Source organism: Bubalus bubalis, chromosome 1 (assembly GCF_019923935.1).
Source record: "Bubalus bubalis isolate 160015118507 breed Murrah chromosome 1, NDDB_SH_1, whole genome shotgun sequence".
NCBI classification, from domain to species: domain Eukaryota; kingdom Metazoa; phylum Chordata; class Mammalia; order Artiodactyla; family Bovidae; genus Bubalus; species Bubalus bubalis.
Genome location: NC_059157.1, coordinates 198170990 through 198186055, shown reverse-complemented (window position 1 = coordinate 198186055; position 15066 = coordinate 198170990). Strand labels below are relative to the sequence as shown.

Sequence of the window (15066 nt, the reverse complement as noted above, 5' to 3'; positions counted from 1 at the left end):
AACCATACAAATTGATCCCAGCTAACAGCTGTTCATCATATGTCATATTCAGAACTGAGTCCTGTTGACTAAAATGCACAGCGAGAGAGTTGTGAGTTAAGTTTTATTGGGGACAGAATGAGGACTTAGCCTGGGAGACAACATTTCCAATAGCCCTGAAAAATGGCTCCAGGGAGGTAGGAGGAGAGGTCAGTGTAACATACGATTTTTGTGAAGGAGATATGTGTGGTCAGTCACACCTTTTGGTAGAGGCTTGCTGCTAGCCACAAGGAGCAGATGTCACCAGTAACGATTTTAGTCCTTTTCTCGATTTGAGGAGATACAAGAATTAGGCTCATAAAATGCTCTCTTGAAAATACCTATCTAAAGGCTTAACCTGCCAGTTTTTCTCAGAGCACAGAGTACCCCTTTCCTGGTCTCCGTTCGGAATGTCTCTCGGGGTATTGAAGGTCCGTGGCTGCAGTGGCCGAGGACTTCATCCTCGTGGGTGCAGATGACAAGGGCCAGCTTTCTGTTGGCAGTCCCCGTGGGACTTGGCCTTCGAGGTCCGTGTCACTTTCAAGGCTGCCTCCCGTGCTGCTTGGGTCTTCTTGTTAGGCAACATGCAGCCTAGCAGAATGCTGGCCTGTGATGCCCTGCCTGCAGGTTCCCGTTAGATCGCATCCAGCCCGGTAAGGAGGTTTGTCACTGTTTAACCTCCCGTCTCCCGTTCTCTCTATGAATCCCCGCAGAAATGGAGATCTTTGCCCTTTTCAACAAACCGAAGAGCCATCAGAAATGCCGGCAGTATTACCCTGTCACCATTCCTCTCCGGGTCTCCAAGAACGGCCCGACGGTCAGCGGTCTGGACGCCAACTGGCTGGAGCACATGAGCGACCACTTCCGGAAGGGCGGCGTCCTGGTGAATGCGGTCTCCTCGCTTAGCTTGGTCCACGGTAAGGACCACATCCCCACCCCACCCCCCATCAAGTGGCCCTCCTGAACTCTGCTTCTCACGCCTGTCATCTCAGCCCACCTTCAGAACCACCCTCCCCCAATTCGAGTAAGTTCCGAGGGTTTGATTTCAATTCACACATCTGGAGGAGTCGTCCACAAAAGCCCACACCGGTGCTCGCCCAGCCCCTCCAGGAGTCAGCCAGGTCTATGCTAACACCACGGAGAAGGGGAGGGGCAGTTTCATTTCATCATGCTGGCCTCCGTTGAGATTGCTTTTAAAGGCTTTTAAAGAGATTATTCCTGGGGTTTGTTAATTACCCCCTAGGATCCTGCCGCTCTGAAAGTGCAAATTGTTTGTAGACATCATTACAGTTTGAAATAACAGTAGCAGCACCTTGGAATTAACAGCAGAGGAGTGAACTGAACAGCTGGGTTTCTGTAAACTCCGTCGGGATGCACGCTGCTCCCGGGTCTCACTGCACCCAGCGGCCCTGCCGGTAATGGGTTCTCTCTGGGGGTTTGCTGCTCAGGCAGCAATATTGGTGTCAGCTCCTCTGAGGCAGAGAGAAAGCTTGCCCCAAAGCCCCAAGCAAAGAAGGAGTTTTCAAGCTAACATGAAGGTGGGTTGAGTCGCTAGGGTGCATCGAAACCCAGAGACCATTTGGGGCGTGGGGCCAACCTGCCAGCGCGTGTGGATCTTGAGGGCTGCCAGTCAGCAGGATTCTTGAGCAAGTGAAATGTAAAGTAACACCGAATCCATTGATCCCAGTGAAACCTGGCAGGGGGCACCGACATTGAGCAGTTTTCTCTCTAAAAATTGGCAGAGTCAGGAACAGAGATTGGATTCTGTATTATTTGCAATCCTTAAGCTGCTAGCAAACATCCCTGGAAGAGGCATCGGTCTTAATTCTGAGTGTCTGTGCATGTAGTCATCCAAAACCTTAAGAACGTTGTCGAGTACGAGCCAGTCTTGTCCAGTGCAAGTCCTTTGCCACTGCCTAAATAGCAACGTCTAATGGTAATGAGTCCACGGAGCAGCAGCAGGCACTGCATAGTATCTTGGGCCACGGCCACTTATGGATGGAAGCAGGATATAAGATAGGAGATGAGTGGGCCACTGGGACTTGAAGATGTTCTGTATCTGTGCCACCAGCCACGAGTGGCCACTGACCACTGGAGATGTGGCAAGTAAGACTGAGAAACTTAATTTTTAATTTATTTAATTTTTATTAGTTTCCATTTCAGTAGCCATATGAGGCTCTCAGCTAGTGTATTAGACAGTGCAATTCTAAAGCGTATTTTTTTTTCTTTTTTAAATAACTATTTGTTTTCACTGCGCTGGGTCTTCGTTGCTGCGTGCAGGCTTTTTCTAGTTGCAACAGGCGGAGGCTCCTCCTAGTTGGGCTTCTCTGGGTATGTGGGCTTCGCTTGTTTCAGAGCACGGGCTCTAGGGTGCGCAGGCCTCAGTCCCTGTGGCTCGCGGGCCCCGGTCCCTGTGGCTCGCGGGCCCCGGTCCCTGTGGCTCGCGGGCCCCGGTCCCTGTGGCTCGCGGGCCCCGGTCCCTGTGGCTCGCGGGCCCCGGTCCCTGTGGCTCGCGGGGCCTCGGTCGCTATGGCTCGCGGGCCTCCGTGCCTGTGGCTCGCGGGCCTCACAGTCGCTGTGGCTCGCGGGCCTCGGTCCCTGTGGCTCGCGGGCCTCGGTCCCTGTGGCTCGCGGGCCTCGGTCCCTGTGGCTCGCGGGCCTCGGTCCCTGTGGCTCGCGGGCCTCGGTCCCTGTGGCTCGCGGGCCTCGGTCCCTGTGGCTCGCGGGCCTCGTCGCTGTGGCTCACAGGCTTAGTTGCCCCACAGCATGTGGAATCTTCCCAGACCAGGGACAGAACTTGAGTTCCCTGCCTTGGCAGGCGGATTCTTAACCACTGGACCACCAGGGAATTCCTAGAGTATTTTTCATTAATACAACTAAGGAAGAGTCAGTTCCATCCCCTGGCGACAAGGTCAGTAATCTCCCTGGGCACCAGGAGGCCTTCCCTGGGCCCTGGCAGAGTTCTTGCAAGCTGGGGGCTGTGCTGGCTGGCTGGAGACGCACCATCCGACCCCAGGGCACGTGCTCAGAGCAGACGGTTACAGCCTCGTTCACTGGCGTTGGAGGGCCCAGCGGGGACCCTTTGCCTCCTGCTTCCGCAGGGACACCCCGTCATGCCTCTCCGGGCACGCAGCGACGGCTCCTTTTAGCTCGTCCTGGGCCCAGAGAGGCGCTCTGTGGCTACACATGGTTTTAAGTCTCCGCCTGGGAAACCGAGGGTTGGTTGTACTAGCATCTTAAAGATGGGCAGGGAGGCATGGGGGCCAGGAGCCGCCCGGGCAGCCGCTGGGCCTGCTCCACCCTGGGGGGAACTGGGGCTTCGGAGGGGAGGTTTTCTCTTTGGCCCTTTGCCTGTCAGGGGCCAGCCAAGCCCCGAGAGAAGACACCGCAAACACGAAAGTCTGTGCAGCCTTCAGTGCCTGTCTGGCTGTCGAGCTTCAGCCGTCCAGGCTGCGTTCTCACCTCCACTCCTCCCCTCACCTCATTCTCCAGCCTTGAGTCCAGAAACAGACAGCGCATGCAGTCTTTCTTCACATCTGACTTGAGTGTTAGAAATGCCGTTACAGCCTCCCTTGGCTTCAGCTGCATGAAATCCAGCCTTCCCGCCTTGAAGACAGAACATGAAATTTCCTCTGGCACATGAGCAGGAAAGGAAGCCTTGCGCTGAGCCCGAGGCATCTCCACAGCAGGGCTGCCCTCGAGTCCTGCTCCCCCGGCTGCGTGTCCCTGTCCCTGGAATGCGTGCAGACTCCTCACATCAAAATGAATCTAAACCCACTCAGCATTCAGACAGGCTTTCTTCCTGACGATTTTGATGGGGTGGGTGGGGGGTGACCTGGGAGCAGAACTTACTGGGTGAGGGAGTTTCTGCCCTGGAAAAGCCCAGGCTTTCCGTTGGCCAGGGAGGAAATATGTTCTTTTCCCAGAATTTAAAAAAAAAAAAAAAAAGGCAAGCTAATCATCATTATAAAAGGAACCTATTTCTAGTAGGATAATTAGTGTCCTTACAAATAAACCTGGCAGAGCCGGGAGCACGTCTTTAAGCTGTTCGCCATCTGGGAAAAAAAGCACCAGTCTTCTGAACTGGATATTTGTGCTTCAAAATATTTTCCACAAAGTTATAAAATGCCTGAGAACTTTGTCCCATAAATTAGGTGATGTTCAGCTCAAAAGAATCCAGCTCAGTTCAGTTCAGTCACTCAGTCGTGTCTGACTCTTTGTGACCCCATGAACCACAGCACGCCAGGCCTCCCTGTCCATCACCAACTCCTGTAGTTTACTCAGACTCATGCCCCTTGAGTCGGTGATGCCATCCAACCATCTCATCCTCCATTGTCCCCTTCTCCTCCCACCTTCAATCTTTCCCAGCATCAGGGTCTTTTCCAATGAGTCAGTTCTTCACATCAGGTGGCCAAAGTGTTGAAGTTTCCGCTTCAGCCTCTGTCTTTCCAATGAATATTCAGGACTGATCTCCTTTAGGATGGACTGGTTGGATCTCCTTGCAGTCCAAGGGACTCTCAAGAGTCTTCTCCAACACCACAGTTCAAAAGCATCAATTCTTCAGTGCTCAGCTTTCTTTATGGTCCAACTCTCACATCTGTACGTGACTACTGGAAAAACCATGGCTTTGACTAGACAGACCTTTGTTGGCAAAGTAATGTCTCTGCTTTTTAATATGCTCTCTAGGTTGGTCATAACTTTCCTTCCAAGGAGCAAGTGTCTTTCAGTTTCATGGCTGCAGTCACCATCTGCAGTGATTTTGAAGCCCCCCAAAATGAAGTCTATCACTGTTTCCACTGTTTCCCCATCTATTTGCCATGAAGTGATGGGACCAGATGCCATGATCTTAGTTTTCTGAATGTCGAGCTTTAAAGCCAGCTTTTTCAGGAATCCAGTTAAGACTCCTGTTTTTGAGTCTTTACCTCACAGTACACGGAAAGGCTTGTACTGTCCTCGTGTTTGAGCCTCTGCTGTGCCTCCCAGGCTCCTCTCCCGAGAACGAGCAGATGTCTTGGGCTGGGGAGGCTGTGCTCTTGTCTCTGGGGAACTTCCAGTGTGGATGAAAGGGGCACCTAGTGATGGTCCCAGGGCCCTGGCAGTTCCCGTGCGCTGGTGCATTCTCAGCAGCCCGCACAGCAGCTCCTCTGGCCTCGGGTACTGTCGTCGTGTCTGTAGAGATGGAGGCACAGAGAAGTTACGTTGTTGCTGTGGGTCCTGGCCACTGATTGGCAAGAAAGCAGTTGGAAGAAGGGGAGAGGAGAGAGGGAGAGAGGAGGCGGCTGCCCTGGCTAGGGGTTGAGCCCTTGGGGAGAGGGGAGCTGCCCTTGGGGAGGAGGGAGTCCCTTGGATGCTCAGACGGCAGGATGGTCAGGCTTGCAGAAACACTGCAGCCAGTGAGATGAAGGCCAGAGTCCATGCTTCTCGAGGGTGGGCGAGGCCGGCGGGCTGACCCTCTGTGGAGCTGGCGGCCGCTGGGGACTTGGGCGGGTACCAGAAGTCTGGGGTAGGGAGACCCACCCAGAGCTTGTTCCCACCAAGGGGTCCCAGGCCTGCGGAGTCCCTGCCGCCATCACTGGGGGAGGGGCCGCCCTCACTGGGAAGCGGCCGCCGCCCCTGTTCTTGCCTGACCATCGCCTCCCTTTGTCCCCCCGGCCCTGGCCTTGCTCTGCGTCCTTCTTGCCCTCCCCTTGGCCTCGCCCGTGGCCCTGTCCCGGCCCTCCCCTGTCTGCTCCCTGATCCCCTGACCCTCTCTCTGCCCTCAGCCTCTTCTCCCTGCCCTCACCCTCATCCGGCCTCTTGCCTCTGGCAGCATCATCTCTGTGTAGCCTATATGTACTTGTCTCCCATCATTTCTAAAATGTCCTTTGCAGCCTGTTGTCCAAACCAGATTCCAGTCCAGCAGCAAGTGCCACGTAAGGTGACCACATTCTCAATTCTCTTTGACCTGAGACAGTTGTTCTTCAGGACCCTGCCTTCTTCAAATTAACCTAGCCCCTCAGACTGTCCCGCATTCTGGATTTGTCCAGCCAGTGCCTCATGGTGGTGTCTTATTTCTCCCATTTCTGTCGCCTGTAAACTGGAATTTAGTTCTAAGACCTTGATAGATGAAGCACTTAGGACCAGGATGCATTCCGGATGCTGCTGTGCTTGAAAAGCTCTGTCACATCGGGTGACACGTGGTACCTGGACGGCCCTCCTTTCCTGCCTCTGAAGTTTGGGTTTTCCTTAAGACTCTCTGATGCCCCAGCTTCATGTCATCCAAATAACATTTGGTATTTAGACCACATTTTTGATGCCTAGAATAAGCCAGATTGCCTTATATTTGCAAAATACATATGTAAAAAACATGTGCATATTCCAAATAAAATATACATAGGGACACATATTGTAGGCAGACATATTTTTTTACCTTTTTATTTTGCACTGAGTGTAGCTGATGAACATATTTTTTTACCTTTTTATTTTGTACTGAGTGTAGCTGATGACCAGTGCTGTGATAGGTTCAGGTGAACAGCAAAGAGACTCAGCCATACATAGACATGAGCCGTTCTCCTCTAAACTCCTCTCCCGTCCAGGCTGGAGGCAGACATATTTGCAAGTCCCTGGGCAGGGCCTGCTTCCTACGCTTCTTAGTGTCCCAGTGTGTATACCCTTGGTCTGTATGCAGAAAGCAGGCAATAAAGGTTTTCGGGTGCTGCTCGGTGATTGAGTGCTGAGGAGGGCCAGGGTTGGGCTGTGCCTCCCCAGGGCCCTGCAGACTGGGGGAGCAGTGGAGGGTGAGGTTGCAGCGTGTTCACGGCCACTCCCTTGGCCTGCTGAAGGCTCCAGGCATGTTGGCTTCATGTTTGCAGGCGTGGCTTCTATTTCAGAAGAGCTGCTGAATAAAGCAAAGGGTTTCACTAAGATTTCATTTAGGCTATGAATGCATTTTCTCCCCTGTCCACGGCATGTCTTTAAGTAAATGTTTTCCTGCAGTATAGCCCACATAGAGACACCTACACAGATCCTGAGCTCAGTGGGTTTTCACAAGGTGAGTGCACCTGTGTGACAGCCCCAGATCAACAAACAGAGTATCCCAAACCATCAGAGTCGCTCTCACGGCCTCATAGTGCCTTTCCCCAGGCAACGGCAGTGCTGGTTGGAAGCGTCATGGATGGGCGTGAACTTTGTATGGGTGGAGCCTGCCCTTCTTGTGTTTGGCGTCTTCCCATCATTCTCTTTGTGACATTCATCCCCATTTTTACACATCATTCAGATCATTTTTTCTCACTGCTGTATGTGCTCTCTTGTGTTGATAGATACAGCGTATCCATTTACAAGCATGTTCTTGGTCTTTCTTTGCTCCCTGTGGGAAAGGATGGCTTCTGCACAGCTTTGGTCCCCAGCAGAAGCTATAAGGCCATCTCACTGCAACTCCGCTGGGATGCACCCAAAACACGCAGGCGGGGAACACAGCCTCGTGGTCAGAGCACGCCCACTCTATGAGACCAGGCTCTGAGGCTGTCCATCACCCACCACCGGCCAGAGAGAGCTTTGGCACATCCTTGTGGTGGCAAAATTCTGTCAGCTCTTGAAAGAACAAAGGCTTTGGAATCGAGCAAACCACATTCGGATCGAGATTGGCTCTTATGTACACTGGAATGTGGACATGTGACTTCAGTCCTGTAGCTTCCTTCCATGTTCTCACCACTCAGAGGGAAACATAAGCCTTGCAGAACTCGGGAGAGGATTCACTGAGAAGCCATGAACGCGCCTGGCAGAGGGCCTCCTAGCCGGCATGCACCAGATCAGGGCACTCTCTCCCCGTCTGGGCATCTGGTCAGGGAAATGACACAACTTGCAGTCTGACGCTTACGGGCACTGAAGCAGGGTTCCGCCTGCTCTGGCTTATTCACCGCTTCCAACAGGGACTGCAGGAGAGAAGGCAGGCAGGTTGAGAGCAGCTGTGAGGGCTGGAGGAGCAGCAGAGGCAGACGCTGTCGTGTGAATCAGGAGTGGCGCGCACCGTTGCCCAGATGGGGTGATTCTATTTGCAGGGGGGTTGCATATCCGTATAACCCAGGCAGGTAGGGCTGAGAGGTTGGTACAGGCCACTCCTGGAACCAAGGTGGCGCCATGATTGCCATCCTGGTAGGGAGAAGGGATGTCAGGGGCCAAGAGCATCTGGGATGCTAGCGACACCAGTGTGGGTAATTTAGACTGTCTTAGCCTGTTATTGGGTTGGCTCAAAAGTTCGTTCAGTTTTTTCCATAACATGTTACAGACAGAGCAAATAAACTTTTCAGTTCAGTCACTCAGTCGTGTCCGACTCTTTGCGACTCCATGAACCGCAGCACGCCAGGCCTCCCTGTCCATCACCAACTCCCGGAGTTCACCCAAACACATGTCCATTGACTCGGTGATGCCATCCAACCATCTCATCCTCTGTCGTCCCATTCTCCTCCCGCCTTCAATTTTCCCAGCATCAGGGTCTTTTCCAATAAGGCAGCTCTTCGCATGAGGTGGCCTAAGTATTAGAGTTTCAGGTGCAACATCAGTCCTTCCAATGAACACCCAGGACTGATCTCCTTTAGGATGGACTGGTTGGATCTCCTTGCAGTCCAAGGGACTCTCAAGAGTCTTCTCCAACACCACAGTTCAAAAGCATCAATTCTTCTGCCCTCAGCTTTCTTTATAGTCCAACTCTCACATCCATACATGACTACTGGAAAAACCATAGCCTTGACTAGACAGACCTTTGTTGGCAAAGTAATGTCTCTGCTTTTGAATATGCTGTCTAGGTTGGTCATAACTTTCCTTCCAAGGAGTAAAAGTCTTTTAATTTCATGGCTGCAGTCACCATCTGTAGTGATTTTGGAGCCCAGAAAAAATAAAATCAGCCACTGTTTCCCCATCTGTTTCCCTGAAGTGATGGGACCAGATGCCATGATCTTCGTTTTCTGAATGTTGAGCTTTAAGCCAACTTTTTCACTCTCCTCTTTCACTTTCATCAAGAGGCTTTTGAGTTCCTCTTCACTTTCTGCCATAAGGGTGGTGTCATCTGCATATCTGAGGTTATTGATATTTCTCCCAGCAATCTTCATTCCAGCTTGTGCTTCCTCCAGCCCAGTATTTCTCATGATGTACTGTGCATATAAGTTAAATAAGCAGGGTGACAGTATATAGCCTTGATGTACTCCTTTTCCTATTTGGAACCAGTCTGTTGTTCCATGTTCAGTTCTAACTGTTGCTTCCTGACCTGCATACAGCTTTCTCAAGAGGCAGGTCAGGTGGTCTGGTATTCCCATCTCTTTCAGAATTTTCCACAGTTTGTTGTGATCCACACAGTCAAAGGCTTTGGCATAGTCAATAAAGCAAAAATAGATGGTTTTCTGGAACTCTCTTGCTTTTTTGATGATCCAGCGGATGTTGGCAATTTGATCTCTGGTTCCTCTGCCTTTTCTAAATCCAGCTTGAACATCTGGAAGTTCACGGTTCACATATTGCTGAAGCCTGGCTTGGAGAATTTTGAGCATTACTTTACTCACGTGTGAGATGAGTGCAATTGTGCGGTAGTTTGAGCATTCTTTGGCATTGCCTTTGTTGGGGTTTGAATGAAAACTGATCTTTTCCAGTCCTGTGGCCACTGCTGAGTTTTCCAAAGTTGCTGGCATATTGAGTGCAGCCCTTTCCCAGCATCATCTTTCAGGATTTGAAATAGCTCAACTCCATCACCTCCACTAGCTTTGTTCATAGTGATGTTTCCTAAGGCCCACTTGACTTCGCATTCCAGGATGTCTGGCTCTAGGTGAGTGATCACACCATCGTGATTATCTTGGTCATGAAGATCTTATTTGTGCAGTTCTTCTGTGTATTCTTGCCACCTCTTCTTAATATCTTCTGCTTCTGTTAGGTTCATACCATTTCTGTCCTTTATCAAGCCCGTCTTTGCATGAAATGTTCCCTTGGTATCTCTAATTGTCTTGAAGAGATCTCTAGTCTTTCCCATTCTGTTGTTTTCCTCTTTCTTTGCATTGATCGCTGAGGAAGACTTTCTTATCTCTCCTTGCTATTCTTTGGATCTCTGTATTCAAATGGGTATGTCTTTCCTTTTCTCCTTTGCTTTTCACTTCTCTTCTTTTCACAGCTATTTGTAAGGCCTCCCCAGACAGCCATTTTGCTTTTTTGCATTTCTTTTTCTTGGGGATGGTCTTGATCCCTGTCTCCTGTACAATGTCATGAACCTCCGTCCATAGTTCATCAGGCACTCTGTCTATCAGATCTAGTCCCTTAAATCTATTTCTCACTTCCACTATATAGTCATAAGGGATTTGATTTAGTTCATACCTGAATGGTCTAGTGGTTTTCCCTACTTTCTTCAATTTCAGTCTGAATTTGGCAATAAGAAATTCATGATCTGAGCCACAGTCAGCTCCCGGTCTTGTTTTTGCTGACTGTATAGAACTTCTCCATCTTTTGCTGCAAATATAATCAATCTGATTTGGTGTTGACCATCTGGTGGTGTCCATGTGTAGAGTCTTCTCTTGTGTTGTTGGAAGACGGTGTTTGCTATGACCAGTGCGTTCTTTTGGCAGAACTCTATTAGCCTTTGCCCTGCTTCATTCTGTACGCCAAAGCTAAATTTGCCTGTTACTCCAGGTGTTTCTTGACTTCCTACTTCTGCATTTCAGTCCCCTGTAATGAAAAGGACATCTTTTGGGGGTGTTAGTTCTAATGAACTTTTGGGCCAACCCAATAAAAGGAGAATAGTGACATTTTCTAGTAGAGCATACATCAGCCAGTTGTCACGACATGTGCGTTTCAGGCTGGCCTTGGCAGAGGACTGGCACTGGGGTGGGCTGGAGGGAGCTTGCTTGGCAGGGTCTTCATGTCCCAGGGGCTGCAGAGGATAAGCAGTTTTCTCACAGCATTTACCTCTTGGGGGAGCGGGCGAGTCTCCTTTTCCCACACCCTCTTGTGTATCATAAGCTTGGAGAGTTAAGGTGGCCTTTTGCCGAAAGATCGGCATCAAATATTTATACAATGCCGGGGTGAACAGCTTCCTGTGCACAGTAGGGAAGCAGCTTTACTTTAATAAAAAATGCAGTAATAATGGAGTGTTTTCCATCGATGGAGGTGAGTTAACCTTTCTGCAGGTGGAGCCTCGCTCTGAGAGCAACCTTTGAATCCCAGCTCAGAGCATGCGACAGCGAGGCTGAGCCGAGACAGTGATGGAGAGACGGACCAGGGGCTGAGGCTGTCCAAACAAGGCGCTCTCTAAAAGCCCGGCTGTCTGCTCTCTGTGGCTCATTGACTTTTTTGCTGTTTCAGATGACCAGATTTTGACAGCCACTCTGAACGTGCTAGGCAGTTAAGTGGGTGAATCAGCACTCTGGATTCAGGGCGGAGCCATGGGCTGAGAGGCTGGAGGTGGCACTGAAGGAGGAGGATGGGGAACAAGGGCCTGGTTTGTTCCCGCTTCCCGCCCCCAAGCCTGGACCACACAGCCCTCCTCCCTGTGGGCGACGGAGGGGAGGCCAGGCAGGGGTTAGAAGAGCAAGCCCCCTTCCCCCTGCGGACCTCAGCTATGTCACGCTGGGCATTCTAATACTCGGAGGGCGTTTGGCACATTTAAAGGACTTGGAGGCTTACCGGTAAGGAGATCTGTAGGTGGAGACTTTGAAAATTGGGTGTAATATATTTTGTAGGAGCCTTTCAGGCATGTGTGCTGTGTTGATATAGTACTGAAGGGTCAGTGAGTATCTTCCCGTCCCAAGCATCCGCCAGGTCAGGACTAGGGAAAGCTTTATTCACAAGGGTCCGTAGGATGTCCCTACGGTGGCGGCGTCTTCCACTGGACCTGTGTTGCCCCAAAACTTAAAAAGTGAGCCAGACTATTGCCCATGCTTGTCCTGGACCCCAGAAGACTTATAATGTGGTTCAGCCAAAGAGTAGTTCTGTTCTTTGTTGCTCACCTTAGTAAAATGTATCTTAGAAGGACATTGGACTTGGGAGGAACTTTTCAGAAGAGCGAATGAGAGAAATAAGGTTAGTGCTTTTGCTAAGGCTAGTTGATAAGACTATTGGTTTAGGAAAGAAAATTAAAAGCAGAGAATGGTACCGATTAACCCACAGGGATCTTATTGGAAATGGAGTATTGTTTTGTCAGGTAGGAATAATATAAGAGGCTACTGTGCTCCAGGAATTCCCCTCAGAGGTGTGGTTTGTTGAGTTGATCAGGCCCCTCTCTCACTCTGGAATAATTAGGAATATTCCCCAGGTATTCCTGGTCTCGAATTTCTTAAGTTTTGATCAAGCCTTGTAACGGTCAGTTATTGCCACGATGATGCTGTGTAACAAACTACTCCAAAGCGCCCGTATTTGCACGTTGGCTGGAGCAGCTTCACTGAGGCAGCTGGGCCCACTCTCAGGTCTGAGGGTCAGCAGATCTAGGCTGTGCTCCACTGGGGCAGGCGAGCTGGGGCGCGTCCTCTCAAAGTGGTGGCACAGACGTGAGATCACGTTCAGCCATGCCCGTGTTCCGCAAGCCTCTGCTTGCATCCCATCTGCTGAAATCCCACTGGCCAAGCAAGTCACCTTGGTCAGCCCCTGGTGGGCTGGTCTCGTCCCCACTACTAAGCTGACTTGGTCTTGACTTTCTTCTCACGATTCTGCTGCTCATCTGGCCCTGGTGGCCCCTCATTCACTCTGCAGTCCTATTCAAGCTGTGTCTTCTCCCGTGAACTCTCAAACCCCGTGTTCCCATGCGGCTGGCTTGCAGTTAGTTCATCTCTCTACTCAAAGTGGAGCGTCCTGCTCTGAGCACTTAGGTCAGAAACAGCGGCACAGTTTCCTCCAAGTCCGCACGCCCCTCTCCTAGCCCACTTCGTATTCTCGTAGCATTTGCCTCCTTGGACATTATGTCATCGTCTCCCTGCAGGGGGAAGCTCCATGGGAGCAGGGTCTTCATTCATCACCCGTGACCTCAAGGGCACTGGTGCATAATAGACTGAAGGAGGCAGGGTCTCTGGAGTGAAAGAGGATGGACTTTTGTCTTTCAGGCTTCTTAGACCTTGCTAAGTTGTTCTCTGGAAAGGTTGTGCAGTTACAATTCCATTCAGCACTGGAAGCTTTTTCTGTACCATAAAGAGTGGTAAGCAGGGCTGTCCATCTATTTGTCACTTATTTTGTTGTTGCAAATAAGACGCATGTTTCTCATCCTGATGGCTTTTTTGGTTTTGCTCGTGAGGTCTGTTGGAAGTCAGGGGCTGAAGGTCACTGTGAGTGTCCATCTGTCTGTCCTCTTGTGACTGCTGGACAGTGCAGGCAGTTCTGAACTCCACTGTGACTTGGGGCTTTCTGGATTTGTCCCCCTTCCCTTCGGGATGAAGAAGAGATCACATTCTTGTGTGAACTGCCCCTTTAAAGGAATTGTCCTTTATGCCATTAAACACTTTTTATGTCTGTTGCCGTAACCAACCGCGTGGACTGGGTGGCTTGAGCAGTAGACGTTTATTTTCTCATGGTTCAGGAGGCTGCACATCCGTGGTCAGGGGGCTGGCAAGTTCTGTTTCCTGCGAGGTCTCCTTTCCTAACTTGCAGACGGCCACCTCTGTGTCCTCCTATAGCCCTTCCTCTGCACACGGTTGGGGGGCTGGTGGGGGGCACTCCAGTGTCTCTTCCTCTTCTTCTAAGGACTCCAGGCCTGTTGGACTAGGGCCCAGCCTTATGATGTCACTGAACCTTAACTACCCCCGGAAAAGATCTATCTCCAAATATAGTCACTCTAGCGATCAGAGCATCAATGTCTGAGTTGGGAGTGGGGTTGGGGACGGAGTTCAGTCCAGGCGGGTGTGACAGAGCAGTGATTTGTACAGTACTGACCGGCAGGAACTCTGTGTCCCCACTCCCACTTCACAGATAAGAGGACAGGCCCCTGAAAGGGTCATTTTCATTTTCCGACACAGCACGGGCCCAGCCACCTGCTTCTGAGTCCATTCCTCTATTCCACACAGCCCTTCATCTAAGTGGATCCAGGGCATTCAGGAGCCATTTACTAAATGCACCTCCTTGAAGGTCTTCTGCAGGAACGAGGACCCTGGAGTATTTTTCTTGACCCTCTCATTGCCTGAGGCAGTTCTGAGTCGTTTCGTGTGTGTGATGTAGGTTTGATGAATTATACAGAACTCAGAACCTTACCATTGATACACCCAAGGAAACGTTTTCAGTGGTAAATCATTTGGAAAAAGTCCCCCTTCCCCCAGATTTCACCTCCTGACGAGAGCGTCCTGTGCTCGGCACGCACGTCACACAGTTGTCAAGGAACCAGCGCCTGTGGATCTGGTCTGCGAACCCAGAGCTGCCGTGTTACACCCAGCCCCCCTTCCGAATAATCTCTCTCCCCTCCGTATAGTTTTCTCCTAAAAATTGTCCCTGAATGACTGTGTTTCCCTCCCAAATCCGTTCTCCCCAGTGCTTCCTGACGGTGGAGCATGAAAAGGAAGGTAAACGCGTGAAATCAAATGGTGATTGCTAACAATGAGATTTGGGCTCATAAAATCAAGGATATTATTTAAAACCGTGAGGTAAATGAGTCTCATTCATTCTGATAGGGCTAGACTCTACGGCTGCATGTGCCTTCTTTAATTAACATGCTGAAAAGATGTTCTGATTGGGATTATTAATGAATGCAGTGAACATTTTCGCTGCTTGTGAGGCTTCTGCCACAGACAGTTTACAGCAACCACCCCCCCCCCCCGCTTTTTCTTTCTCCACAGATTCCTTGCACGACTTGACAGATGGAGTGTTCATCTTTGAAGCTGTTTCCACAGAAGACAGCAGAACCACGCAGGGCTACGATGCTATTGTAGTTGAACAGTGGACGGTTCTGGACGTAAGTGTGGGGCTTGGCCGTGATGCTTTTCGTTTGGACCGTGGTGGTTTTATCCGCTCCCTCCTCCGAGTGAGGCTGCCCCTGGACAGCAGGTGGACTGCTGGACACCCCGAGGACCCCTGTTGTCCTTGGGGACCCTCCTGTGCCCCCAAGGTGGGGGAGGGGCCCCCACTTTT

General features: G+C 50.8%; 1 protein-coding gene across 2 annotated transcripts in view; it reads left to right on the top strand.

Annotated features, from left to right (window-relative positions):
• Positions 1 to 15066, top strand: part of RFTN1 (raftlin, lipid raft linker 1) — a 210585-nt gene that overhangs the window by 165390 nt on the left and 30129 nt on the right. For both annotated transcript variants that reach the window (XM_025294215.3, XM_025294213.3), the window contains exons 6-7: positions 732 to 935; positions 14775 to 14890. In XM_025294215.3, the coding sequence (XP_025150000.3) occupies positions 732 to 935; positions 14775 to 14890 (320 nt within the window). The remainder of the gene's footprint in view (positions 1 to 731; positions 936 to 14774; positions 14891 to 15066) is intronic.